We start from the raw sequence: 26,705 nt of genomic DNA, 5'->3' as shown, positions 1-26,705 counted from the left end.
ATGTCTGGGTAGAATGACATTCAGACATCAAACTTTAGGTGGTTGCCTTTTTAAAATACCCACAGATCAAGGCTTAGATCCTTGTTAGTGAGATTTTAAGCAGTAAACAAAATCTGACTGAGATACTTGTTGCAAAAGCGAAAAAGTCAAACATTTTCAGCCCTGCTAGTCTTGACGTTTGACTGAAATATTATTATCTTTGACAGGATGCAGAAATAGCTTGTTCAGAGCTAATTATCTGTGGCCTACATTGTGATCTACTCCACTTAAATCTGTGATTCTCGCTCAGTGTGTGACCTCGTTGCACAAAAAGATTGCTGTAATCTTTTCTTGCTTTTAATATGTCAGCTGTTACACTTACATTTGTGTTATGTTATACTACTCTGGCCCACCGCCTACTGTAACTGCTGCCCTGTGCTCTAGGTGATATTTAGAATCTATTCTCCTCTGACCTTACTGCTCTGGCTGTCAGTGCCTGAACAGTAAGAGCCGCCACACCCTGCCCACTGTGTTCACTCTTTCCTGACCAAACCCTGATTTCATCTGCTCTGAATGAGGTACATGGCTGTCGATGTATATTTAGCTGCTTTGGATCCCTTTAGGATTGCAGCACAGCTAAGGAGCATCCCGACCACTGGTTCATACAGGAACCTATGGGCTCCAAGACATTTATCACTATTAAGCCACTATGTATGAATGTGCGTGTGCAACAACATGCGCAGGCGGGGTGTGTTTTTCCTTGTGTGGACTGACCCTCTGTGTCCTGGAGCCGTCCTGAGGCATGGTGGAGGTCAAAAGGACAAAGATGTCACACTGAGTGTTTATGTGTTTGCTCAACTGTCTTCTCCCTTTATTCAGCAGGAATGCTCATGCACAAGTGTTTCTGTCTTCCTCCTGCAGACCCCCATAAGGCTCTGAATGGGAACCATGACTCCAAAATTAACAGTATGGCAAAAACCTTGCAGGACTCTTTGGTGCTCAAGACTTCATCATCACCGGGGATTGGTAAACATCCCGTTCCCCCAGACATGCTCAATGGAACTAGCAACTCCAAAATAGATGTCTCAATTTATGAGAACAGCAGCAGCTTCCTGGGCCATAACCTTGACAGCAAAACACCTGCCCGGTTACCTCATACCAATCACACCCCTGTCCCGCATCCACGGCCCTCACTCTCTGTGGCTGCAAGTGGTACCAGTGGAAGTCAAAAGGCCCAGGAGAGTCCAAAGCCTCTGAGGAACGCAAGGGCAGAGGCAACATCATGCCCCACACAACATATCAGGGGTTCAGGACAGAGCGCAGAAAACTTAAGCCAAAGCCACAAACCATCATCCATCAAGTTTTACCCAAAGACTCCGTCAAGCCCTCAATTAAGGGGTTCCACCCTACAGAAGAGATCCCAGAGCCCCTTGCGAGAGCAGGTTCAGTCTCTTTCCCATGTAGACATATCTCAAAGGGTCATTACTCCAGACTCGTCTGGGTCCACCGCCCTGAGGGTGCCCGGCAGAGGGACCTCAGGATCGCAGGGTTCGGCTCTGCCCCTTCCCTCACAGGGCTTCAATGCTAACCCCATCCTAGAGAGCCCCCAGGGCAACCGCAAACTCACGACTCCTTCAAAAGCAGAAGTCATGCGGGCACTGTATGCCCAGAGTCCATCACCACTCCCTGGGCTGGAGAAGGAGCAGGGAAGCAGGCAGTCAAGGCCTGCGCCAGGAAATGCCATGGTCTCAAGCTTAGGCTCTGCATCTGGCTTGTCTCCTGTCGCTAGCCCTCATAGCGTAAGAAAGACTTCTTTTCCGACTGCCAAGGGATCATCCGGCAAGGACCCAAATCTTCCAAAACCATACACTCGGGAACGTAAAAACAGCATCTCTGAGATCAGCGACAATGAGGACGAGCTGCTTGAATACCATCGCTGGCAGAGAGAGGAGAGGCTGCGTGAGCAGGAAATGGAGAAACTGGTAAGTGAACATCAATACTGGTTTGCAGTTGTGGAAACAAGTATAAGTGCAGTGTTCAATCTCTTTTTAGCAGTGTTTGAATCTTGTTTGATTGTAGAAAGGAAATAAACGTATTTGGTTTATTTTCCACGCTATGAACAGAGATCTTTAGCTTCATACACAGCAATAAAAACAACACAGGACTATGAATGAAGACTAAGACTACAGGGATAACAAAGTGTATGACTATAAAGGGCATAAACACAGTTAAGTAGAAGAGGCACTGCTGGCATAGCAGACTCCATGTCTGCTTTCATGTCTTCTCTAAATCCTGTTGCATACTTCCAGCAGCTCATCTCCTCTGAGCATTACTGGAATGGTCAGCCCATGTGGCCCGAATGACACGGAGTGAACATTCTTCCAGAAGTGTTGGGGTCCAGAGCGGAGGGTCGGGCTGGTTATTTACCAAGAGAATGAGCTGCTTTTACTTTCAAAGCTATCTGCGCTCGACTCAAGGCTCTTTCCTATTTGTACCCACACTCGATCACAGATCGTATACTTGTAATCCATCTTCAGTCTACTCCTCACACACCCCTACCCAACCCCCATACATCAGCCCCACCTCATCCTGCCGGCTTAGTGACAGCTGAAGCGCCCACCTCAGCGGCTGGTCGCTGCCTGGCCTTCATGTCCGCACTCTATTTAAGGACCCAAAGGGTTTCTGGTAACAAATAAAATAGTTACTACTTGAGCGACTCTAGAATTGTGTTGAGTCACCTGCAGTGTCATGTGTAGACAACGTTGCCTACTACCCAAGGAGTTAAAGAACAGATATTTCTTGAACTAAGCGTGTGCTGGTTAGTTTTTTTCCCTTGTGATCTATATTTGAATTTATTTCTTTATAAGCCTGTCTTGTCTGGCAGCTCTTGGAATCAAAATTGGGATCTGAATTCACTATTGTGTCAAATATATTTGCTTTTCCAAAATGAGCACTATATACTCTCTTTAGGCTCCTCTTGTTCATTTTTGTTATTGTTCTTAAGTGCAAGTGTAATATGGCAATGCCGGGCTTGACAGGCATGAAGAAAGAGTAAGAAAAGGGCCAAGAAAGCAGGTGAAAAGACAGAAATAAGAGGACTTTACATAAGTGGAAAATCTATATCTATGTGTATATATATTTTAATTTAATTCCAGTATTTGACTTTAGTTTTTCACAAGCTAAAAGCAGTATCATTTGCTGTTTTGTCAAACACCTTCCTATGCAGAAGCTTTATGAAACTTTACTGAGTAATAGCACACATATAGAAATCATATGTTCTGACTCGACCAACCACTTTGTGACCATTTTAATAGGCAACTGTAATATTAACTAATTATTGTAAAGTCAGATAATAATTATGTAGAGGTTTGGCTCATTAGCTTATTTGCATGAAGGCCAGTGTGGGATAGCCGGACTCTGATCAGAGGTTAAAAAGATTTTTTTGGCTTAATTTGGCAGAAAGGTTGGAAAAGTGCCTTAAGTGTAAACCTGGCTCCTACTAAGAATGAAAAGTTAAATTATGAGCTTTAGCAGTTTCTAGAAGTTTTTTTATTTTTATTTTTACATTAATTTTCCGGGGGCTTTGATCTGTGTTGCCATGTGGTGTTTAGCAATCTCGCTTCAAAGCCAGTCCTGGGCTCAGACCTGCCTGTTATTTTTCTCTCGTTTCCCTCAGTATCTGTAACTGCATGGGTTTTGTCCACGTGCCCTGGTTTATTGTCTGTTAGGTAGATTTATAACTTGTTTAAGCAAGAATGGTTGTCTGTCTTTGTGTGTCAGCCCTGTGATAATCCAGCTCTCTCCCAGTGTCAGCTGGAGCAGTGATTCTCTCCTGCCCTCTCGTTTTTACCACACAGTCTTGGTTCTTTAGTAGAATGGCGCTAACAAACCCCACTGGCATGTAGAGAAACATTTTCAGGGCCTTTAATACGTTCTTGTTTTTTAGTATCATAATCTTGTATTAAACCCTAAAACACACAAATTGCAGACCTGCTGGGACAGACAAAAGGAGGATATCCTCTCAGTAAAATACATTCCTATATTTGGCAAGCCACACTCTTGGCACAGTTGGCACAGATGCAGAACCCACCTATAGTTATAATATTGCCTGCACTTTAAAACCCTATTCTGCAGGTTATCTCTCAGGAAAAGCAAAGGGCATTGTCAGAGAGGAAGTAATGCAATAGAGAATTTAATTTTAGCACCACTTCCACTGAGAAGTGGCCACAGGGTATTTTTGAGAGAGAGCTGGAGTTAATTGAGAAAGTTTCCTTTATAAGACATGAAATTCATGCATTTGCTTCGTTGGTTATAGTAACAACTCATACAGTCACGTGGAACAGAAAAGTACACACTCATTCAATATGAAATCCATCGTTCTACAGTGAGGAAGATTATTCACTAGTGTAAACGTTCAAGACACTTGCCAATCCTCCCAGGAGTGGAGATCATTGCAAAAATTACCTCATGGACAATTATTGGACAAAATATTATAAAATATTACAATTATAAAAAACAACCAACAAGCATGGCTTCTGACAGTGGCCCTCATTTACTAATATGTGTGTGGAAATGTTGTTATAAAGTGCATATGCTAAATTTTCTTCGGGTTTATGAAATGTGGGCACTCCCCATTTTTTCTTTATAATGAAACGCATTTACCTTTAGGTGAAGCAGACACTGTGGTGAAGTGGAGAAACTGGTCGCTTGTTAATGAAGTTAATGAAAATCTAGATTCTCCAGCATCTGGAGATCTGAAAATCTAAGATATTTATGTAAATACATATTTTTCAGAATAACTGTGCTCCATGAGACAACATCTCAGAGGTATTAAAATAATTTGTATTGTGCCTACTGATGCAAACTAAGGGTGAAACTAAGTAAGAATTAATGTTGAATCATCAACTTAAAACCTGCTTTACTATGCTCACTTGTATTAAAAATGTAATAACATATAGCTTAAAATAATTAGCGTTACAATCTATAAAACCATTTTATGGTTTACGTTGACTTTATATCTATATATTTAGCCCCTTTTCCTAATCTAGAATGTCATTTCATAGTTTTCACAGTACTGCTTTTTTCCCTCAGACAGTCTGAGGGGTAAATCTTGCAACAACAGAGCTGGTGGTTTTAACTGGCTGATTTTTTTATGTAGCAGACAAAAGCAGAGTACAGGAAGAAGCACATTGGGTACAATTGTACCTCGTATTGCCAGACTCCTCGCTGGAATGATGATTACATACTCCACATCATTTTAGTATTAAAGCAAACATGCTATTGTCTGCTGTAATGAGAGACAACACTGGGCCACAAGTTCAAACCATGTGAGATGATGCAGTAGGCAAAAAATAAGTTTGTAAAAAAGTGCAACATCTACCGCAATACATTCATCCAGCACACACAGATCTTGCATTTTTGGGATTTCTTAGTTACAGCAGACTGTGTTTTCATAAACAACTCAAGCAGCTCAGACAGGTTTGACCAAGAAGCCCCCTCCCGAGAGACAGTCTGCATCAGCTTCAGCCCCGCTGCTATCGGGTTACTGTTGTTCCATGCCAGCGGCAGAGGGACAGCTGCCTAAATGGGACAATGTCACTCAAGGACACGAATCTATACAGTGATCTCTAATATCAGCCGTGCTTACATTTTGCATGTCTTCTAAAGGAGCGACAGAGACTGGAGACCATCCTGAATTTGTGCGCAGAGTATAATCATGAGGACGGCTCTGTGGAGCTGGTGAAGAGTGGTCTGCTGGGTGCTGGTAGAGGACTTTGTTCAGACTCGGGAGGGGGGATGGCTCTCCCGGGAGACGGCCGAAACCAGAGGGTGAGAGAGAACGACGAGGAAATCCAGAGAGAGGAGTCTAGCAGCACAGAGAGCACGCACCAAGAGGTAAAATACACATCCTAGTGTTAAATGATGTGGCTGATCTGAATTGTGTTATTTTTATTAATATGTAAATCTGCACTCAGTGTGAAGAGCTGTTAGCTGGACAGGAGGAGATTTACCTGGAGGAGGAGAGGAACAGGATCCTGGCCAGGGTTGATGATTTGAAACACAGAGTCAGTGAGCTGGAGCAGCAGCTGCAAGAGACCAAACATGAGGTCAGCAGGCACACATGTACACTGCCGTTTATAACCATTAATGAAATATTTCACCTTTTAGCTTGCGTGCTCTTAGATCAACTCACCAATGCAGCAAGAGGAGCAGAAGCTCTTTATAGTATTTGTTTAACTTGCAGACTCTGACTCCATATTTGTCTGTAGGTGGAGATGGAGCAAGCCCTGCTGCAGGCAGAGTGGCGGACAGAACAGGAGCAGGTGGAGGCTGAAAATGAAATAATCTCTCAGCTACAGCTCAAACTCAACCAGCTGGACAAGGCCACCCAGAAAGAGAAGGACAAGGTGGGCGTAAATCCAGTAGGCGTTGATTTTACATGTACAAACTGCACGTGAATAACATGTTCTTGAATCTGAACACGTGAATCTCACTCATTCATCATGAATATGCAAATATTCTAGATACACTAAAATCTACATATAGACAATCTTGTCAGCTGACTTGCACTGCTTATGTCGAAAACACAAGAGACACATGCACACATCTGTTTAAAAAACACAGAGTAAAAGAACAACTTCAAGTCTTGCCGAATGTGATCAAAAGTGCTTATGAGATATGCAGAAGCTCTTTTAATTATATTTAATAATTACATTTTACCAAATGCTCTAAACATCTTAAATGCATAACACCTCTGCTTGGCCTAACCTCTAGTTCCTCTAAATCTTCTCTAACTTGCCTTGATTACCAGTTAGCCTCCAAGCCTGACTGCATGAATTTGAGTTACCCGTGATTTTATTTTTCTCCTTGGTGTTGTACGTGTGTCTGAATGTGGGCATAACTGTGTGCACGTATGTGTGTGTGTGTGTGTGTATTTCTGTGTGTTTTTAGGGGAGGGCTAATGTGTCGGCTGAGCGGAAGGCCCTGGAAAAGCAGAGGAATGAGTACAATGAGCTGAAGAGGCAGTTTGATAAGTGCCCCTTGTCTCTAAGGGAACAGTTACAGGAGCAGCTCAGCAGGGTCAGTGTTCTCACGCAGCCCACAGGCTGGCAATAGTGAGTTATAATATACAGAATACTGCAATACTGCACAGAAGCGACACTGACTCTGTCTTGAAGCACTCAGAACTACTCATAAGTCTGTGCATTTCCTCATTTTCTCTTGTGCTTCATCAAATACACCAGGTTTATCATGTTAATGTTACCTGTAATCGTCAGTGCACAAAAGGAATCTCATTCAGCAGGTTTTAGTCTGCTGCTTATTCGCTGCCATTCCCTCATTCTGGATGCTTGACAATGTCAGTCTCAATTAGTAATAAATATTAATATTATTAACAGCTTTGCTCTAAAATGTGCTTGCCTTCTAGTAGAAAATGAGTTCGAAAACCTTGAGTAATTTTCACTCAAACCCAATTTCAACTCCAGTGTGTCGCCTTGCCTGTACCACTTTTGTCAATGAATTCAAAGAAAAGACTAAAAAAAACCAGGTTGTTATACTCAAAGAAAACTCCCCAACCTTGCTACACATGCTAGTCAGCTAACGAGTTGTAAGTTGTTTAAACTGTTCACTTACGTCTGAGACGTTATGCTGGGAGCCCTCAGTAGCCCAGGCAACGTTTAGTGAGCCAGCAGCCCCTTCTATTGGACAGCAACAATGTTTAGTTGCTATTAGGGTTGCCAACTCCCTGAAAAACAAATAAGGGACACCTCGTGGCCAGGGCCGGGCGACCCAGTTGTCTTCACCCTTCCCAGTGTGGTGAATTTTCTAGCTCTTTTTTTGTGTGTGAAATTATTTTTTTAACCATTTGACTTGAAGTTGATTTAAGTAGATGCATATTCTATTCTTTGTGATATGAACACATGTGAAACAAATGATCATTTAGCCATTTATTTTTAGCTCAAAATGACAACATTAACACATAAAACAGGTCTCTTTCTTAAACAGAAGCCTGTCATGCTTAACTTTTGAGAATATAAGTAAATCTTTCTTTAAAAGAACTCTGTCCTGCTTAACTTAAAATAATAGAAAACAATAGAAAGAAAAATATTCTTGTAACAGTGCACATTTAGTGCATTTAGTACAATTGGCTTCAGTTGAGGTATTATTTCAGCTTTTCTAATCAGCTGCGCCTGTTTGTAAACCCGCTTGTTCCCATGATTACGCATCATAACTCATCATCATTATTCATCTATGTATTACTTTTATGTATTAGTCATCTATTTGTTGTAATCATCTATCCTTGCAGTTGTTTATTACACAAAATAAATTATATTATCACACTTCTGGCCACATAGCGCTGATATTCACTGCACATGCCCATATTAACGTTTTCCAGCCAGGTGTTTTCCTTTTCCCATTCTTCCCTTTCTCTGAGGGGAACAAACATTGCTGCTCTAATACTGGGCTCACACTGTGCGATTTTTGGCCCATTTTGAGCCGATTTTTGAGTGATCGGCCCGATTTTGGCCTTCATCGTGCGTCGTGTAGTATACGTGGGGTAAAGAGAAGTGATTAACACCTCACGACCAGCTCCCGATCATCAATCGCTCGTGAGGTTCTCACCACAGGCGCTCACACTGCTCACGCGCAAACGTAAACGTTGGTGAAAAAGACGGCGCAGCACGGCTGTGCAGCGTGTGATCTGGACACAAGCGATGGAGGCACAACTTGTAGAACTTTGGAAAGCTCATCCGAGCCTTTTCGATGTGGCATCACACAATTATCACGACCACAACAACCGTGAAAATAGTTGGATTTACATTGCTGCTCAATCACAGCTGCCTGATCAATGTTTTTCATTAGCAATTTAGCAAAGTTGATGGTGGTGGTGTGTCTGTGTGAGTGAAAGACAGAGAGAGCGAGCGACAGATTATCTGTTATAACCTTCATTTTATGGAGGCACAGTGTGAGCACTCAGGTCGCATCAGAGCATCGGGCGGTATAGTGTGAGAGTACATCGTGACCTATGAACTTCTAACCCCTGCGAGTCAATCGTGCAGTTTGAGCAGGAGCTGAATAACGTGACTGAAAAAAATCGCACAGTGTTTGCCCAGCTTTAGGTGTACTGTCGTCCGAGACTTGCACCGCAGAGTCGGCGTTTGTTCCCCTGTTGGCCATGCTTCTTGTTGTGGTCATCTGTTGTCTTCCGGTATTTTCTCCGCAAGCGACCTTTCCTCGACCAATGAGATGAGCGGTAATCTGAATTGTCATATTCGAATTGTCATAAGTGTGCTGTCAGCTCATTGGTCACAAAGCAGGAGAGGGGCTGGGAATTATGTTTTCAAACAAAGTGTTAATTCCATAAACATTTATAGACTACTTTTGATTCTCACTGTATTACGGGACAAAGTGCGTCCCTTATTAGCTCAATACGGGACGTGTACTTTTGTTTCGAAATACGGGACGATTCCGTTTTTTAAGGGACGGTTGGCAACCCTAGTTGCTATCCTGCAAGAAAAGAAGGCTGCTAGTGCAAACATTGCTAACTTTAGCCTTAATTTAGCTAACCAATATGGCATTGTGTGTGGGTATGTGCAAAGTTATGTGTGGAAGTATCAGCAGGATTTAAAATACAGTCAGGTTTTTGAAGAATGTGGTTTAATAGTCCATGTCCATAAAAACTATGCTACATGTTTTCTCCTGTATGGTCAGCTAGAAAATGACTTTCCAGGAACATCGACAGAAAGAACCATTGCTTACACAAAAGTAGGCCTTATTAAGTACAGTATTAAATAAGCAAATAGAAAAGGTTAAAGGGGCAAAGACAGTTTCTGTGCTATGTTTCTTTAGCAAGTGGTGGTCAGTGAATATTTTCAGCTGCTGATTGATTTGCGGCAGTTTATTCCTTAAACTGTATTTAACAGATGCACCTAACCTACAGGTAACACTGATTCCTTTATAAATTCCTGTTTCTGAAGCCTCTGCTTAGGAGTTTTAGGTGGTCCTATCTTAGATTTTTGAAAGCAGGCGTAAAGGAGGTAGCTCGCTGTGAAACAAAAACACACTGCATGCTGATACATTAGAGAATTGTTTACCACAAAGTAGCTCACCTAAAGCATACATTGTCCTTTCTGAATCTAATTGGGGCTGTGTTGTTGTATTTTGTATTTACCTAGTGATTGAGACCATAAATACTTAAGTGAAGTGTTTACTGAGGTTATGGATCATGTGAGCAGAAGGGTAGTTTCCGATAGATATACTTTACATGAAGTTTGTTTGTTTTTGCAGTTAGAGAAGTCACCTCCTGCTGGTTTTTGGAAATATTGCAGGTTTAGACCAGAAGCTACATTCATCTTTTACATGCACTGGATTTCTGCCAGATAATGCATTGGCAAATAAACAAACATGTTGAAAATAAAAAGAAATGTGTCACTCAAGGGAGTAACATGTGCCAAGTTGTGAATACATAGTTGTTGTTTTTTTGGTCTTTTCATTGTCATTTTATTAACAAAAAAACTACATAGGATATGACCAGCCTCACCCTTTAATAGCATTTCACAGATTTCAATAAGTTCTCTGTTTGTGCACAGAAAGCTGAAGCTCTGGAGTCTGGGACCAAGCAGTTTGAGGAGCTGGAGTTCTGCCAGCTGGAAGAGGAGAGCCGTCTAGAGGAGAAGAAGGAAGCTCAGAGCTCACAACTGCTCCAAGAGCGAGCCGAGTATCACTGCAGTGTGGCCAAGAGGAAGGTGGGGATACATGGCAGAAAACATGCACAGTTTTTGTGTAGAAGCTGACCTCCAGAAGAAGAAACTAGTTGTGTTGATTTGCAGGAAAAGATGGCTGCTCTGGAAGCTCAGGTAAAGCAGCTGGGGTTACAGGCATCTCAAGACTGTGAAAGGCTGGCAAAGGACAGGACAGTGACTTTGCATCTGTTACAAAAGGTTAGCCTGTCACTGTTCAATAACCTACTCTAAAGTGCATTGCGTACACATCATATGGTGATTCAAACATGCAATTATAACTTGCTACGCAACACCTGAATATCCATGTTGGTTCTGGCTTTCAGGAACAAGACATGCTGTGCGCCCTGGAGAAGAAATACCACACGCTGACAGGAGGGAGAAACTTTCCAAAGCCCGGTGGCAGCATGAAAGAGGTGAGCAGGTACATGCGAAGCATCACGTCACAACCACCAGTGGTGTCTGAGCTGGAGGAAAATTACTGCAAAGTGGAACTTCTTTTTACTCAGGTCAACTTTTTAAACAGGAATTGCTTCACATCAGCGAGCCCGACCTTATTTATGTGGACGGTTCTCCTCATAGTCCCTGTCCCTCCTCTGCCTCCTTCTCCTCCTCATCCTCTCACATCCCCTCCCCCGAGCTATATCCTGTCAGGCTACAAGAGGTAAATCTCGAGAGAGCCTAACAGATCCTAACTCTTGTGTTTCTGCAATTTAAAAAAATGGGCATGACGGTGTGTGGTAGCGTTTACTGACAAACAGCAGCGAGCTTGCAGTGTGTTTGTCAGTAGGTCAACTTTCTGCCTTTCTCTACATCTGCCCTGTGATTGTTTGAGGCTTGCAAGACGAGCTTTGGTGGTTAAACTGTATGAATGTTAGACATTCATTTCACAGACAGTGGGGTAGTGGAGTGTGTTGAAACATCGTCGGGTTTGCTTTGTGAGTCTTTTGAATTAAGCGAGTGCCGCTCCTTCAGCCTTCTTCTGCTGTGGCTGTCGATGCAGGAGTACCTCAGGATGTCTGATGTCTATAGGATGTATGGAAATGCTTCTCTGCAGCCTCACTCTTCCTCTCCTGCTGCTCTCCACTGCCTCTCCCTCACTGTAACTCCAGCTTTGCCAACTGAGGTAGATCTCTTTTCTGCTCTTTGCAACACTCTGATATGTTTCTCTGATATGTCATAGTACTAAAACCAAGAAAAGTATACTAACATTACCTCCAGATGTCATTCCTCACCTTCTGCTCTCTGCTCATGTTCCGATTTGTTTTGTGTCTATGTCATGCTTCTATGTCTGTGTAAAGGAGTACATCACAGTCAGTCAGTTAAGTCAGATCTTTGGGATGCAGCGAGTCAATCCCTCCTCTTCCTCCTCCTCTATGCCAGCATTCCAACTCGCCTCCTCTGAATCCACCTTCTCATGCCACACAACTGCACGTGGTCCTTCCTCCTTTCTCTCTGCACAGGTTTGTTCATTTGCAGCCATCCACCGAATTGCTGTGATCTTCGTTTCTGTCCTAGCTTGATATTATCACAAGGACTAGCCGGTAGTCTTTTCTACCTGCCTGATGCTTCTGTTAATGATGCTGTTGCTCTGCTGCTCCCTTTTTCCTTTGCCTGAACGCTTTACATCACCGCAGAGCCAACCTGAGCTGAGCAGGAATGCATTGCCTCCTCTTAATCTTGAGCGCTGGTACCAGGAAATCATGGCAGCTGGAGAGCCTCAGCCATGCCCTCCACCACTGCCTGCAAAGTCTTTTGCCACACGCAGACACGGGCAGGTAAATTCACTTAAGCTCTCCGGGCACCTTTTAGAGTCTTGCTAAAGGGCACTAAAGCAATATAGATGTCATTAGTTATGCCACTGTTCATATATTTAAGACTAGAAAGCCCTCTAGTGGGGAAAAGGGTTAAGGTAACAATCAATGCTTTCAGACAACATATGAGCTAAATTAGGATGGGACAGAACAAAACATTTATATATTTAATTTAATGCGTCACAACACAAAACACAAAGTACACCATGAAAATCAACATCTTGTTCAACTGCAGGTCACAAAATGCTAAACTGAAATCAAAGCATTCTACATTTATGAACTTATTGAGTAAGCGGTTTTTCCTTTCTCAGCTGTCAAAGTCCAAATCAGAAGGTGAAGTTGGACAGGTTTCATCAAACAGAAGCACCACGTTGTTGCCACACTCCAGTGGTGCTACACAGGAGAAAAATGCTTCCACAAAGGTCAGTTTCACACAGCTGAACTGTAATCAGTAAACTGTAAAGTCTACTCCACCTGATCCTTTTTATGTGTTTCTTAGGGGTTGCACTTAGCGCTGAGAGAGATGTCAAACCCACTGGAGATGGACTCCAGGAGGCAGTTGGCTTTGCCGAGCAGAGGTAACAGAGTCCATCAGTCCATGCATAGTCTCAGCTTGTGTGTCCACTGTCATGATAAAGACTACAAGGTGTGCACTGCAATTCTGAGCTACAAAACGTCCCGTAGCCACGTTTGCTGTATTCCGGGATGCAGCAAGGTACATCCAAAGGTTGCAAAGCAATTAACCATGAAGGTGTAAAAACTCCCTTATTGTTTTGCGGGCGCTCATAAATTGTTTGTACGCGCCTTAATGTGCTAACTGATAACCTAGAATTACACCTTCTCATACAGGCATTTAAATTTTTCTCTAAATAAAACAAACAATTAGAGAAAACTGATGAAGGCCATAGCGTTTAAATTGCTTCAGAACAGCTCTTCACAAACCAGTAGGTGATGTCACAGTTGCTATGTCCATCTTTGACTACAGTTTATGGTGGGGCTGTGTTTTTCTGTGTCCTTGCTGTCTGGATGCGATTTTCATCTAAAAGTAGCAATGACCTGTCACCAGCAGTAGAGGGTGGTGTAAGTCTGTCACACTTTACTCTGTGTCCTCTCTGCCTGCACAGATACATCTCCCACAGTCCATCACGCCATCTTGCATCACCAGCTGCCACCCAGTGGCAACCAGGCGTATGACACCCTGAGTCTGGAAAGCTCAGACAGCATGGAGACCAGCGTCTCCACCGGCAACTCCGCCTGTACCCCAGAAAGGTGAGAGGCTGGCTCTGTTTCCATGGGAACACTCAAGTCTGCCCTGTCTCTCAGGAGAAGGGTCACTGCTGCTTTGTTCCCGTGACAACATGTTTTCTTACACGCCTGCTCACGTGTCTCCTAGGTACACTGACTGTTGCTATACCAGCCAGCTCTAGTTTCCAGTTATTTTGTGAAGTTTACTGATGTTAATGACTGTGTCTGGCTCTCCTGCTGTTTCCAGTGTTTGTTTCCACGCATGTCTGTTTGCTTTTTGCTTTTTGTCATCAAATGCTCCTTTATTCTGTGTCTTGTAGCGCCTGTGGCTTAGAGGCCCAGAGGATAGAAGAGATGGAAAAGATGCTGAAGGAAGCGCAGCAGGAGAAAGCCAGACTGATTGAGAACAGAGTGAGTTCCCAACTTTTAGTTCTGACATAAAAAAAAGGCTCCATTTTTAACATGGCTGAACATCGGAATCCTCTTTATTTCAAAAGCTGGAACAAACAGTCACATCCATTAATCGTAGGTAATATTGGTTTAAATAATCAGCTGTTTTTGCCATTTTTTAAAACTAAAAATCCTTAATTCACATATGCGGGAGTTATTATAGTTTTTACATTTTTATATTGTTTATATATTTTTTGTTTCCAGATAATTTTTTTTCAATTCAGTTATACTGTTTTTACTGTCTAACGGTCTAGTTCGTTTTTTTTTTTTATTAAACAAGATTGTTAGTTTTCCCATACACCCAGTTTTTTTTTAGTTTAGTTGTCTTTATAGCTCCAATAATCTTGCTTACACTGTTGCTCAAAAACAAAAACAAAAAAATCTGTGTCTGTGTCTGTCTTCTTAGCTGCTGGAAATTACATCAGTTTAAAAAAAATGATTAATTGATAAGAAAATAATTGGCAGCTGATGAAATTAATGACAACAGTATCAGTATTTGCAGCCCTTGTTTCAGCTGACAGACCTGAAGCAATCACCTCCTCTCTGGCATAATAAACACTGCACAAGTGAAGTGTATTTATGCTATTTTTAGCTATGAGCATGTAATCTATCTGCAGTATGAAAGTAACAGTAATTAGTGTTTGTGACAACTATTGAAACATGACTTTACAGCCAGGGAAACATAATAATTCCTGGTTATAGCTGGAGTCAGTCCAGTGCTGTATGGATAAAATGACTACATTTATATGAAGATTTTTCTAGTCCTGTTTACACTACAAGCCATGTTCCTTTTGCCTATTACACACAAACACAATATATCAGGAGAAATTTTTCTCTGGAGTCACTTCCTACCAGCTGCAGGCTGGAGGACGCGGATAGTAAACTGCAGCCTTTGTGATCAGTCATTAAAGCCATACCAAAATTCTGAATATCACAATAGAATCCTGAATAATCAAAACAACGTTGATGCAAAATAATTACACAGTCAGCTCTGACATATTGTATCAAAAAAGAATCGCATCTTACACTAAATTAAAATAGTTTAAAAAAAAAGTACAGTTCTTATGATATCACCGATCACAGATTTTGTAAAATAAATAAATGACTGCAATCGCCAAATATTCCAGTTCCACTGAGAGTCGACACATTCCAACTTTGAGCTATTGCAAAACCTCTCGTGTGGCTCTCGCTCAGCAGATAAAAACCTGATCAAAGTGATCGGTGAACTTCAGATGTGGTGAAATGAAGTTGTAATTATTGTGTTTACCTTTGTATTATTTCCTCATGTGGAAATAAAGTAGACCCATATGTAAGTTTCTGAAAGCTGCAAAGGATCATTTTACATCAGCAAAGCTTACTTTTCCATACACAGACTTAAGGGATATATTTTACAAAACCCTGGATTGGGACTTGAATTCTCACGAGCATCTTCTGACAGTCATTTTCTTTGTATTGCAATATTTGCCTACCATTAACATATTCTCCCCGTCTCCCTTTTCCCCATTATTTTTTCTTCTCTTCTCTCCATCTGCGTCTCTTTCTCCTGCCCCGACGCTCCCAGGAGAGGGAGGTGCAGGCTCGGCGGCAGATGTTAGAGGAGGAGCGGAGGAGGCGAGAGGAGGCCGAGAGGAGGCTTCAGGACGAGACGGCCCACAGGCAGAGGCTGGTGGAGGAGGAGGTGAAGATGAGAGAGAAGCAGTTCTCCCAGGTCAGTGGAACAGAAGGAGGAGACGGGCGGCGGGAAGAAAAGAGAGGAGAGGAGACGAGAGGGGAGGAGAGGAGGGGTTAGGAGACTTGGGGGAAAGGATGAGAGACGAGACACTAAAGAGAGGCTGGGTATATATGAAGATCAAAGATTGTCAAGGAAGGGAGAGACAGGGGAAACAATGGAGGGGAGGGTGGAGAGAGAGAGAGTGGAAGAACAGAGGGAAAGTTATTATTGGAGGTGGTGTGAGAATGATATACACATAATTCAAGCTTTAATCCCGGCTGATTATCAGTGTTTATCGGCGTCCGTCACAGCAGACTCGATGAGAAACACATCAAGATCAGGCTGTTGTGAGTTGCAGGCTTTGATCTAGCTCCTGTAATGACTATTTTTAAAAGAAAAACCGATTAAAAGCCAAACTACAAACAGTTATCACCCGGCCTGCCTATCAGCATCAAATTTGCATGCATGAAACAGCTGTTTCAGACTGTACACTACTTCCTCAGTGCAAAATGTTACTGTCAGACAATGGTAGCATCCATCCAGTGGGCGATTTAGCAGCTAAGCAGCCAGATATTTCTTTAGGAGTTGGTAGACAGCTAAAAAAAAAAAGGTAAGTAGTGGATTTGCCAGGCGGACGATCATGGTGCCAAATGAATGCTAATGTTGCCTTGAGTCTTCTGGATGTGCAAAGAGCCAACTATGTGTCTGAACACATTTAAGTTTGATTTATTTATAAAACCCAATATCACAAATTTCCACACACAAATCTTCACTTGGAATTAAACAAGTTCCCTTCCAAAAGACCTTTAATGATAACAGTATTTAATATCACACTGTATTGTTTTAGGATTGTGGTTATAAAAATCAGATAAGCTGCAGGTTTAATTCACAATGACGTTTAGTTTGATCTGAATTCAGGAACAACAAAAATGTAGTATGGCCTCACTCTTAATATTACTAGTTTATTTATTTATTTAGGACAGTGCATGTTAATGAACATAAATGTAAAAAAAAAAATTACATGAATGTAAACATACCAGATTATAGCCAAGGGCTAATTTCCATCTGTTGCCCTTAAGCATAAAAAATAGACATAATAATTCATAAAAATTCATCATTCATTCATAATAAAAACTCCATCACCAAACTTACACATACACACCATTCTGTTCCCAAATAAAACATTAAAACTATACAACTCATACATGATCACACACTTGATTTGTCCATAACCAGTTTTTAACCTTTGCCTTAAACAAATTGAGTGTAGAGCATTCTCTAATGGGTTGAGGAAGACTGTTCCACAGATGGCCTCCCTTGACAGAGAGGACGTTCTGCCCAAATGCTGTCCGTCTGTGGGGTATAAACAAGTCTCCTCGGATTGAAGCTCGAGTGGTCCTGTCTGAGCTTTCTTTATGCCTAATGAACTGCTTTAGTGGTGGTGGAGCAAGGGAGTGTAAGACTTTATATATTAAACACACTCTTTTAAGTTTCACTAAGTTATTGAAGTTCAGTAATTTATGTTTTTTTAACACATGACAGTGGTGGTGGGAAGTCGGTTTTTTGTCAAGTAGTTTTAAACTTCTTTTATAAATGTTTTCAATAGTTTTAAGTGTTGTTGGACAAGCAAGTGACCAGGACGTCAAACAATAGTCCATATGAGAGATGATCATTGAGTAAAAATAAGTTACTAAAATATTGATTAGTAAGCAAATTACCAGTAAGCACGTGTATTCAAAAAGTAGGATCTTGTTTCCTCACAGCTTCGAAAGAAAATCTTCCAGTTATCTCATGAAGTCTTGAGTCACAGAAAGCAATTCTGCTGATTATTTCCAGAATTTTAAAAAGCAGCACTGACGCAGTGTCTATGTTTTCTTTACAGGCCCGTCCAATGACGCGCTACCTGCCGAACCGCAAGGAGGAGTTTGACCTGCGTGCCCATGTGGAGTCATGCGGCCACAACATAGACACCTGCCCCTTTGTCATCCTCACTGAAAAAATGTGCAAGGGCCACTTGGTGAAGATGGGCGGCAAAATCAAATCCTGGAAGAAACGCTGGTTCGTTTTTGACCGTCTCAAGAGGAACTTCTGTTATTACGTGGGTGAGGACTGAACGAGGAGAGGTTTTCCCTCAAACAATGGTTAATTTTATTTTATTTAATTATTGAATAACATCGCAAGAAAGCCGAGCCTCAGTTATTTAAGTCTTTTGGAAGAGAGGTCTGCGAACAGAGCACATGTATTCAAGATAAAGAGTCAGACGAAACCATCATCACTCTCTAGATATGATTTTAAAAATCACAGAAATGTTTGAAAACTAACATCTCTTTGTGTTGCAGTATATTATAGCATTAAAGTACACCGGTATTTCCAGCTCAGAGTTGGCAAAGTGGACTTTTGAAGCTCCTCTGTCCTGTGATCTAGTGCCCCATTAAGTGTGAATTCAGCTATCCAATTTATAATGAAGCTTTTCTTCAAGTGCGCTCGTTCAGTTTCACACACGCAGTGAATGCAGGCGCCCTCGAGGTACTTTTAAAGATAAAAAACTGCTCAGAGAAAGGAAAACACTGAAAAAAGTGCACAAAGGGGAGGTATAGTTAAAGACTATTTTAAAACTTACAAGCTCTTTGTTAGAGCAGAAATAAAAAGAGACACACCAAGACATTGCATCACATAAAAAAGTGACTGACAGAGATAGAAAACACAGCTTTCAGTATGCCATCAAACTCATGAAACCATTAAAAAATATATAATGGCTGTACTGGCATGATAATGGTACAATGATACAGTCCAGTCACTGCGTACCCTCTTAAGCTTTATACTTTCTGATTAAATCCCTGCCCTTAAAGATGATTTCTGGTCATGCAATGGTAGATTTCTTGTTCACTCATACTGTCTTCCAGTTGTCTTGCTGTCCATATAAGATGGAAAACAGAAACAGAGACACGTGAGGCAGTCCTCACTGATACGCACTGTTACAATTAACATGTTTAATCATGACTTTTTTAAGCTTCTTTTTACAACTGGCAGGATGTTTTAAAAGATGTTTTAGAGGTTTGAAAACGGCATGGAGTCACTCCTGAGTGGATCACAGCACCATTATTCATCACTTTGTTTTTTATAAAACATTTTTGTTGACTCCAGTTTTTCAGTTTCTTTTAAAATTGCAGACACAGCGTGCTTGTAGGATCTGTCCAATCAAATTACACTTTGTCTTTCAAAGTCCACTTCAGTATCTTCACATGGCACTTCAAGAGCAACTAAAGTGAAAAACTTTCATCCACCCTTTCTTCTTGCTCCTGCTGAGCTCCGTTAAACACTACTCAGTGCTTTCATCACCAACAAAACTTCACAGCATGAAGGACTAACAGGATGACTCTATGTCTCTGCAGAAGGATCACATTGTGTCAAGTTAGCCTCTAGCCTCATTCACGGAAAAAACTTTCAGCATGAAGTGATCAAACTACCCCTCTGTTCCTTATTTGGTAGAAAGGTTCCTTACTGTACACCAGACCCTGACCTGATTTATCCAATTCACCCCACAGCAGTGCAGAGGCTCCTCTGAGAAGCACACATGAGTGTAAAAGTGTCCCAAACACTTCTGTGTTGATTCACCTGCAAGCGACTGCTAATTAAAGCCGCTCCTTTGTGGAGTTCTTCGCCTCGTTCCTGTGCGTTGAAACTGAAGCCAGTTTGTAATTGGCGTCTATCACACTGCCCTCTGAATTCGAATTGAGAACAGTTCGTTTTCTGAATAATTCACAAGCGTTTTTGAGCCATTATTTTACAGTCAAGTTCAAAATAGAACCCGAGTGTGTTTTCATTACCCCGTTCTCTTTGCTCCTCTCGCTCTCCCCACTCACTTGCCTAGCCTTTTCACCCCCTCACTCCTGACGAAGATGATGGTGATGACGGTGATGAAATAAGATGCAATACTTTCTCTGGATGTGTTTTTCTTGGGGAGGAGGCTAGCTCCTGGCTTGTTCGTGACTAATAAAACGAAACTCACATTTCAAAAACATTTATCTCATTACTAAGCAGATTTGACTTTATGGAAAAGGAAAAGCAAGAAGAAGTGCCGGACGCATTTCAAAAGACCGCTTTTAATTGTTGGTGGATGTTTGGTTCTCAGTTGGGCACTCCAGTTTGCATGAAAGAGACTGAATGAAATAGACCACTGTTTATTTGAACAAGACTGGAATCCAGAAACTCTTTTAGCAGATTTTATTTGAAGAACTCCTTCACACTCAACGGCGAATAGTTTAGCCCCAAACTAGAAAAAACCATCAACTGTATCTGATGAGCTTCATATGCAGGTTTCACTTAGTGATTTTAAAACGCTTAAAGCCATCCTGTGGGTACAGAACACAAATCCAAAGGACTGGACAGAAGGTCTGACCTGCTTCAAGGGAAATGTTGAACAGAAGGATCAAATGTAGTATTCAAAAGAGACTTTCCTTTTAAGATTTATAAAAATTCTTAACCTCGCCAGGAGGGGGAAAAAAAAGGAAAACACAGAGACAATCCAGAAAGTACAACTGAAGAAAACAAGTCAAATTAATAGGATGGTAAAGACTTCAGGCATAGCTTGAAATAGACTCCCACTTTTAATTAACTTTTACTCTGATACGGCGCTGCTCATACCTATTCATGGATTATGTGTTGCTGGGAAAAAAACATTAAACACCTTTTTCCTCATTTTTGCCTGATTTCTCCATCTAGATTTAAGTTATAGGACTAAGATAAGAGAAAAGGGCATTTCTGTGTAAGGTGATCCAATGCAACAAACAAACCCCACACTTTAAAAAATATCTGGCTTTTACTAATAAATTGCTTTGAGCCTTTGAATTAAGTTCTATTAAGTCAAGTGAGATGGAAAAATGTACCAAAAACGTCATAATAACAAAAAGGAGAAACATGAACATAAAACCCAAGGACTCAAGGAATCAACATGTACATCTACACTGTGAATTTCCCATACCTTTGTATTTATGGTGTATTATGGTTTTATGTAATTTTATAAAATCAGCAACAGCTACAAACTCTCAGTTTCGGGCTCCATTCTGAAACTATGTTAAACTTAAATATAAATTACCAACAGATTAATTTCTGCGTTTTAGAGTGAAGACAGTCTTAAAGCCACACTAGTGTAGTTTTTTTTTTTTTTTTTACAGTTCAGTCTTAGCTTGAATGAGTTGCTATATCATTTAGCTTTTATGCTCCTTGATCCTTCAGCCATCCGCGTTTCTGCTGGGACTCACACTCACCCCAGTTATTTATTTTATTTATATTTAGTCTTTCCTATATTAGGATTGAATGGCTAAAACATGAAAAATAGACCACATATTAAAATGTGAAATGTATTTTGTCACTGAATGTCTGCCCTCGTCTTCAGGTGAGAATAAACGCAATCGGTCCATTCATATTATCACCGATGTATCCTTGGCTGATTCTGCCGTAAGGCGCTTGGGCTGGCAGAGGTCTTGCATCAGTACAAGATGTAATGTAATGTCTTTTAATATATTTATTTTCCTTTTCTCTCTCTCAGACAAGCATGAGACCAAGCTGAAAGGGCTCATTTACTTTCAGGCGATTGAAGAGGTTTATTACGATCACCTACGCAGCGCCACTAAGGTAAACACTCCTTTGTCCATTACTTACAATTCAGAATTTCATTGATTACTCTATAATATTTTGCATGCATGATAATCAAGTATAAATTCATGAAAGGTGGATTTGTGTGTGATGCGTTAAACTCCAGAACAACGCTTTATACGGCGTGTTTTTTAAAATCGCAGCCATCTTTTTTAAGTACAGATTTTAAATTAGATACATTACTTTACATTATGTTACATTATTTTAACAAGCAATACTGCCTTTAAAAAAGAGACTGCAACTTTAGTATAAAGCAACATTTCTGTGTAACTTACTTTTCAAAAGGCAGATTTAACAAATATCTGCCTTTTAAAAATTTCAGGGGATCTAAAGGTTCAGATAAGACTGGAATATTTTTGTCATTCTGTCATTATTTCAACTTCTCCCACAAAAGGTTCACCATGCTCAAGTCATTTTTCTTTTAGTTTACTTTTTGTTTGAAACAGACTACAGCCAGAGTTTGTTTTAACTGTTTTAACTCATTTTTATATTTTTTGTTGTTCTGAAAAACGTCTGGAAAAAGCAACAGGTGCAGCTTTCAGTTTTTGCTCGATAAAATCCCCCTCCTCTTTGATTTCACAGAGCCCCACTCCATCTTTGACCTTCTGCGTGAAAACTCATGACCGGCTTTACTATATGGTGGCCCCGTCCCCTGAGGCCATGAGGATCTGGATGGATGTCATAGTAACGGGTGCAGAGGGCTATACGCAGTTCATGAGCTGAGGGACCACTGGGTGAGCGATCTGGTTGATGTCGGAAACCAAGCGAGCACCCAGACACCTGCGAGCCAACCTGAGCTGCTCCCTGCCGCAGCCGGGACTGGAATCAAACAGCTTGACAGCGTGTAACGGATGGACTTTTAAAGGGATGAATAACCTTGGGCCAGATGCCTTTGAGCAGATGAGGGCTCACTCATGACAAGGGTGCATTTCAGTGATTATGAGAGTTGTATTTATCTTTCACCTAGCTGTGTGAGTAGAAGAAAAAAAAACACTTTGAGTAGCCTGCCAGTAGATTCACGAGGGACTTCTCAGCAACATCAATCACATTCGAGTACCAAATGTACTGTTAATATTTACAATACGATACTTTATTCTTACTTTATATAAGCTCAACCTGTTTACACCTTTGAAGCCGATCTATGCATGCAGTTTTATCACTCTAACCTTTTTGATACATTTGTACTTTTTCCCTTTGTTAACTTTTCTCATATTACAAAATAGCCTCTCAGTATTACAAAACAACAACTATACAGTAAAAACAACTTACAAGCAGCTACTCTGAAATATATTATTGAGACGCATATTATTTGGTGCCAAATACTTGTAATGCTGTGCAAGATTTGTTCTTTTTTTGTTACACAAGTGTTAATACCACTTTATGTATTGTTCCAGGAGCTTCTCATTTAGGCTAATAACACAGCTTTAATATGTCTGTACTATGTCAAGTTAAATTCTAATAATATGATTTTAATAAGAATCATAAATTATATAACAGGATTGTAAAACTACGTGTAATAAACAAAACTATATGATGTATCTTTTGTTGCTTTTTGCCTCATAAAGCACTACGCTGCTGACAAATTGCCTAAACTGGATGCATTCAGTTAGCACTTCTTCCTTAATTAGCGTGTCTCCCACACAAGTTAATTACCAGCTTTCTATAAATAAAACCCGCACGCCCCAATTTGTTGCTTACATTCACAAAGGTGTTCATTTTTAAAACGTTACAACGGGTCTATTTACATGAGAACAATCAGGTGGTTTAATGAGTTAAATTGGCTCGTTAACTCTGATCAAGTACAAAAGAAACACTGAAGCCGTATTTTTTGTGTTTGTATTTTTGGGGCAGCGTAATTAATTATATCGCTCACTTTGCACTAGGTGGGAGACATGGAAATGAAAAAAGGAAAAAAAAACATGAAGGGAAATTACATGCGACTTTACATGCATGATTCAATATTAAGAAATTTCAAATCACGTACTGTAAAACCATGTTCATGAAGTTCCCACAAAGTGGGCGCTTAAGAGTAAAAATTCCTCACATCTACACAGCGGATCTTCTCGTGTTCAAATTTTCTAAAGGTGCAAGTGCAGATTACTATTAACCTGTGACAGGGCGGTATGATTAATTGACTCCAGGGACCAGGGGGATATTCAGCAAATGTGCAGGTAATCAGGGAAGCACACCTTGCTGCTGACAGGTACTGATTCGATTCAGCACTTGAAATGTTAATTCTTAATTTCTTGGTCTAAAGTGAAAAACATGTTGTGTGCAGCGATGTCGACTGAAATGAGCACCCTCAGTTTAATGCAGCCAATGATTCCTACTAATAACTTCTGCCGCTTCACTAATATCATTCACACCATTTGCATTTGGCTGACCTTGGGAGAGATTTTCACACATCGTGCCATTCAGTACTTCTGAGTCTTTGCTGTGCCCAGCTGAATAATAAACAGATCTTTAAGAGGGCAGCGCTCGCTCATTACCGTGGTGACGAGCAAGAGTGACACCCAGCCTTATTGTTGGTGAAATATTAATGAAACAGGGGGTGATTTCCCCACACTCTCCCGCTCACAGTGGTCTTTTTCCCAAGGCCTTTATCACACAAATGAGAGCGTCGACGCTGTGAATTAGCAAAGGTCTTACACGATTTTGTCAATATTAATAGGAGATATTAGCCTCGTCTCAAGACAACCGAAAATATCTGACGAAATGAAAACATCTGTCAGCTCAGGGGGAAGGTTTTTTAGCATCTCCTGTCAAAGATCTCCGCTCTCACATCCTTCACAACACTTCAGCGCAGGCATTTGTAATTTATAAGTTTTCATATCCACATGTGAGTTCGGATTAATTTAGGAGATTAAAGCGAAAAATCTCCTGCCCAACCCCTAACACACTCCCCCCTCTGCACACACGCAGGCTCAGACATCACACATGAAAGCATCCTTCACTAAATGCATCTGATACACTGGCGAAAGTTGCACTCACAGTGTTTACTGCTTTGAACAAATCATCTTCGCTTTCTTTGAAGGGGATGTAAACCGACAGTTATTAATTCAAAAACAGGCTACACAATAGATACAAAGCATTCGATTACATTGTTGTTGTTTTTTTCTCTCTCTCCAGATTTCACAGTACGCACAGCACAATGTGTAAAAAATATCCAGAGGGGAAACGCGCCAATGTTGACCTAATGAGGACAACAAAAACAGAGACACATCACAACGGCACCCCCACTGTGGGGTAATAATTCTTTGTGTTCTGATAACTAAATAAAATCACACTTTACATGTGCATTGATTTTTTGATAATCTGAGATATAAAAGGAACTGTATATTCACCCATAGGTAACCCTTTTCAATTGCTTGCTAACCCACATATCTGATGAACCAATCACATGGCAACATCTAAATCCATTAAAACTTTTAGACATGGTCATGAGAGCTTTAAGTTTAAAGTGAGCATCAGAATGAGGAAGAAAGGTGATGTCAGAGGAAAATAGCCAGGTTGCTTCAATCTGAAAGGAAGGCAACGGTAGGGCTGTGCGATATGACCAAAATCTCATATCCCGATATAAGAATTCCATCGTCCCGATAACGATATAAATCACACAAATGTAACATTTTCTGTAAATTCTGTGAATCTCGGGCAGCTCGACTTGCGTGAAGTGTTTCCAGGTGCGCGTCATGTAGCTGGAGTCGAGTGTTTTAACAGATGCATGAAACTACACATTTTGAGTATTGAGTGAGTATTTATTACACGGCGTGCTGCGGGGAAAAGCCTGTTCTAACGTTTAAGTCTAAGGTTTATTTTTTAGCACCTGGCGGCTCTTTTTTTTACTTCTCATCCGTAAATAATCTGCTCTTTCACGTGATTCAAGTTATTTTGAAAAGTCTCAACAGGATCTTGAGCTTTATTGTGAAAGGTTTGTGTGGAACATAAACAAGCGGACACGCTATGGTGTTACCGTCTTGTTGCTAACGACAACGCATAAAAACAGGCGCTTGTCCGTCTGTAGTGTGGTTATATAAAATATAAGAGAAAGAGAAAACTTTAAGAAATTAATATAGCCACTACAGTGACCATCAAAACGATGAAAAAATATTGCCGTAAACAGTTTATTTTGCGACACCACGAAACAAACGATAGCGTAAAATGAAACGATAGACGTCTTTATGTCGTCATCCGATATATATCGTTATATCGAACAGCCCTAGGCAACGGTATCTTAAATAACCACTAATTAGGCAGATGGGTTTTAGCAGCACAAGACCACGCTATGTGCCACTTCTGTCAGCTAAGAACTGGAAAGTGAAGCTTTAGTTCACACAGGCTCATCAAAATTGGACAACAGAAGTTAAAAAAAATAAAAATAAAAAACTTGCCTAGTCTGATGAGTCATGTGTCTGCACTTCGGAGACACCACAGAGGCCCTAAAGGAAATATTTGCTGAAGGTCATCTAGTCCCATCCACATTCCCTCCTTTAAAACAGTGGCCACAACTTTCAATCAGAATTTCCCTATTTAACAGACATTACACGTCTCCCACCATAACGGACACAGATTTTGGTTCCGTTTATCATAACTGTCATAACTGGTAAGGTTTTTGGACCCATAAGCAAGCATTGAGAGAGGTACCAGCCTCACTAGTTTTATTACATAAGAGGTTTGAGTGGGCAGGTAGGCGAGTGTCCACAAGTGAGTTTTCTTGCAGACAGGTTTTCTTTTCACAGAGACTGTTTGTTCCCCTGAACAAGGGAATGCAGACGAGAATACCAGAGGGGATCCAAAGCAGATGGAGAAAATAGTCAACAAGACTTCCTAGAGCTAGACTAGCTATTGTACTGCATGCTGTAACAAGCTGGTGATGAGTTGATGAAGAGCTGGTTCTTTTATGCACAGGTAACTCCTGATTGAAAACAGGTGTGCCAGCCAAGCTCAACGGGAAAAGTGAATCGACACACTCAGACAGTAAAAAGGGAGCGGGTGAGAGAGGGAGCTTGAAAAAATGCACTGCAAAGAATACAGAAATGCACAAAGAGAAGGAACAACAGGAGGAAATACACTGAATACTGCAGTGTAAGCTCCAAGACATGGGGAAAAAAAGAA

General features: G+C 41.0%; 1 protein-coding gene across 10 annotated transcripts in view; it reads left to right on the top strand.

Moving 5' to 3' along the window:
• phldb1a (pleckstrin homology-like domain, family B, member 1a) overlaps positions 1–23,131 on the top strand; it is a 31,278-nt gene extending 8,147 nt beyond the window's left edge. For 6 of the 10 annotated variants that reach the window (XM_085420377.1, XM_085420378.1, XM_085420380.1 and 3 more), the window contains 20 exons: positions 901–1,961; positions 5,647–5,874; positions 5,955–6,086; positions 6,249–6,386; positions 6,931–7,059; positions 10,569–10,724; positions 10,809–10,919; positions 11,045–11,134; positions 11,245–11,382; positions 11,722–11,844; positions 12,020–12,181; positions 12,356–12,496; positions 12,844–12,954; positions 13,032–13,110; positions 13,657–13,801; positions 14,098–14,188; positions 15,789–15,935; positions 17,821–18,040; positions 21,487–21,572; positions 22,176–23,131. In XM_085420377.1, coding sequence (XP_085276503.1) covers positions 901–1,961; positions 5,647–5,874; positions 5,955–6,086; positions 6,249–6,386; positions 6,931–7,059; positions 10,569–10,724; positions 10,809–10,919; positions 11,045–11,134; positions 11,245–11,382; positions 11,722–11,844; positions 12,020–12,181; positions 12,356–12,496; positions 12,844–12,954; positions 13,032–13,110; positions 13,657–13,801; positions 14,098–14,188; positions 15,789–15,935; positions 17,821–18,040; positions 21,487–21,572; positions 22,176–22,316 — 3,629 coding nt within the window. In that variant the 3' untranslated portion in view covers positions 22,317–23,131. The remainder of the gene's footprint in view (positions 1–900; positions 1,962–5,646; positions 5,875–5,954; positions 6,087–6,248; positions 6,387–6,930; positions 7,060–10,568; positions 10,725–10,808; positions 10,920–11,044; positions 11,135–11,244; positions 11,383–11,721; positions 11,845–12,019; positions 12,182–12,355; positions 12,497–12,843; positions 12,955–13,031; positions 13,111–13,656; positions 13,802–14,097; positions 14,189–15,788; positions 15,936–17,820; positions 18,041–21,486; positions 21,573–22,175) is intronic. The other 4 variants (XM_085420381.1, XM_085420382.1, XM_085420383.1 and 1 more) reach the window with 4 other exon arrangements.
• Positions 23,132–26,705: the final 3,574 nt, after the last annotated feature.

Source organism: Rhamphochromis longiceps, linkage group LG10 (assembly GCF_057381845.1).
Source record: "Rhamphochromis longiceps isolate RC_006_pf linkage group LG10, R_longiceps_female_GT1.1, whole genome shotgun sequence".
NCBI classification, from domain to species: domain Eukaryota; kingdom Metazoa; phylum Chordata; class Actinopteri; order Cichliformes; family Cichlidae; genus Rhamphochromis; species Rhamphochromis longiceps.
The sequence above is the reverse complement of the archived record's forward strand: the minus strand, read 5'-3'. Positions and strand labels throughout refer to the sequence as shown.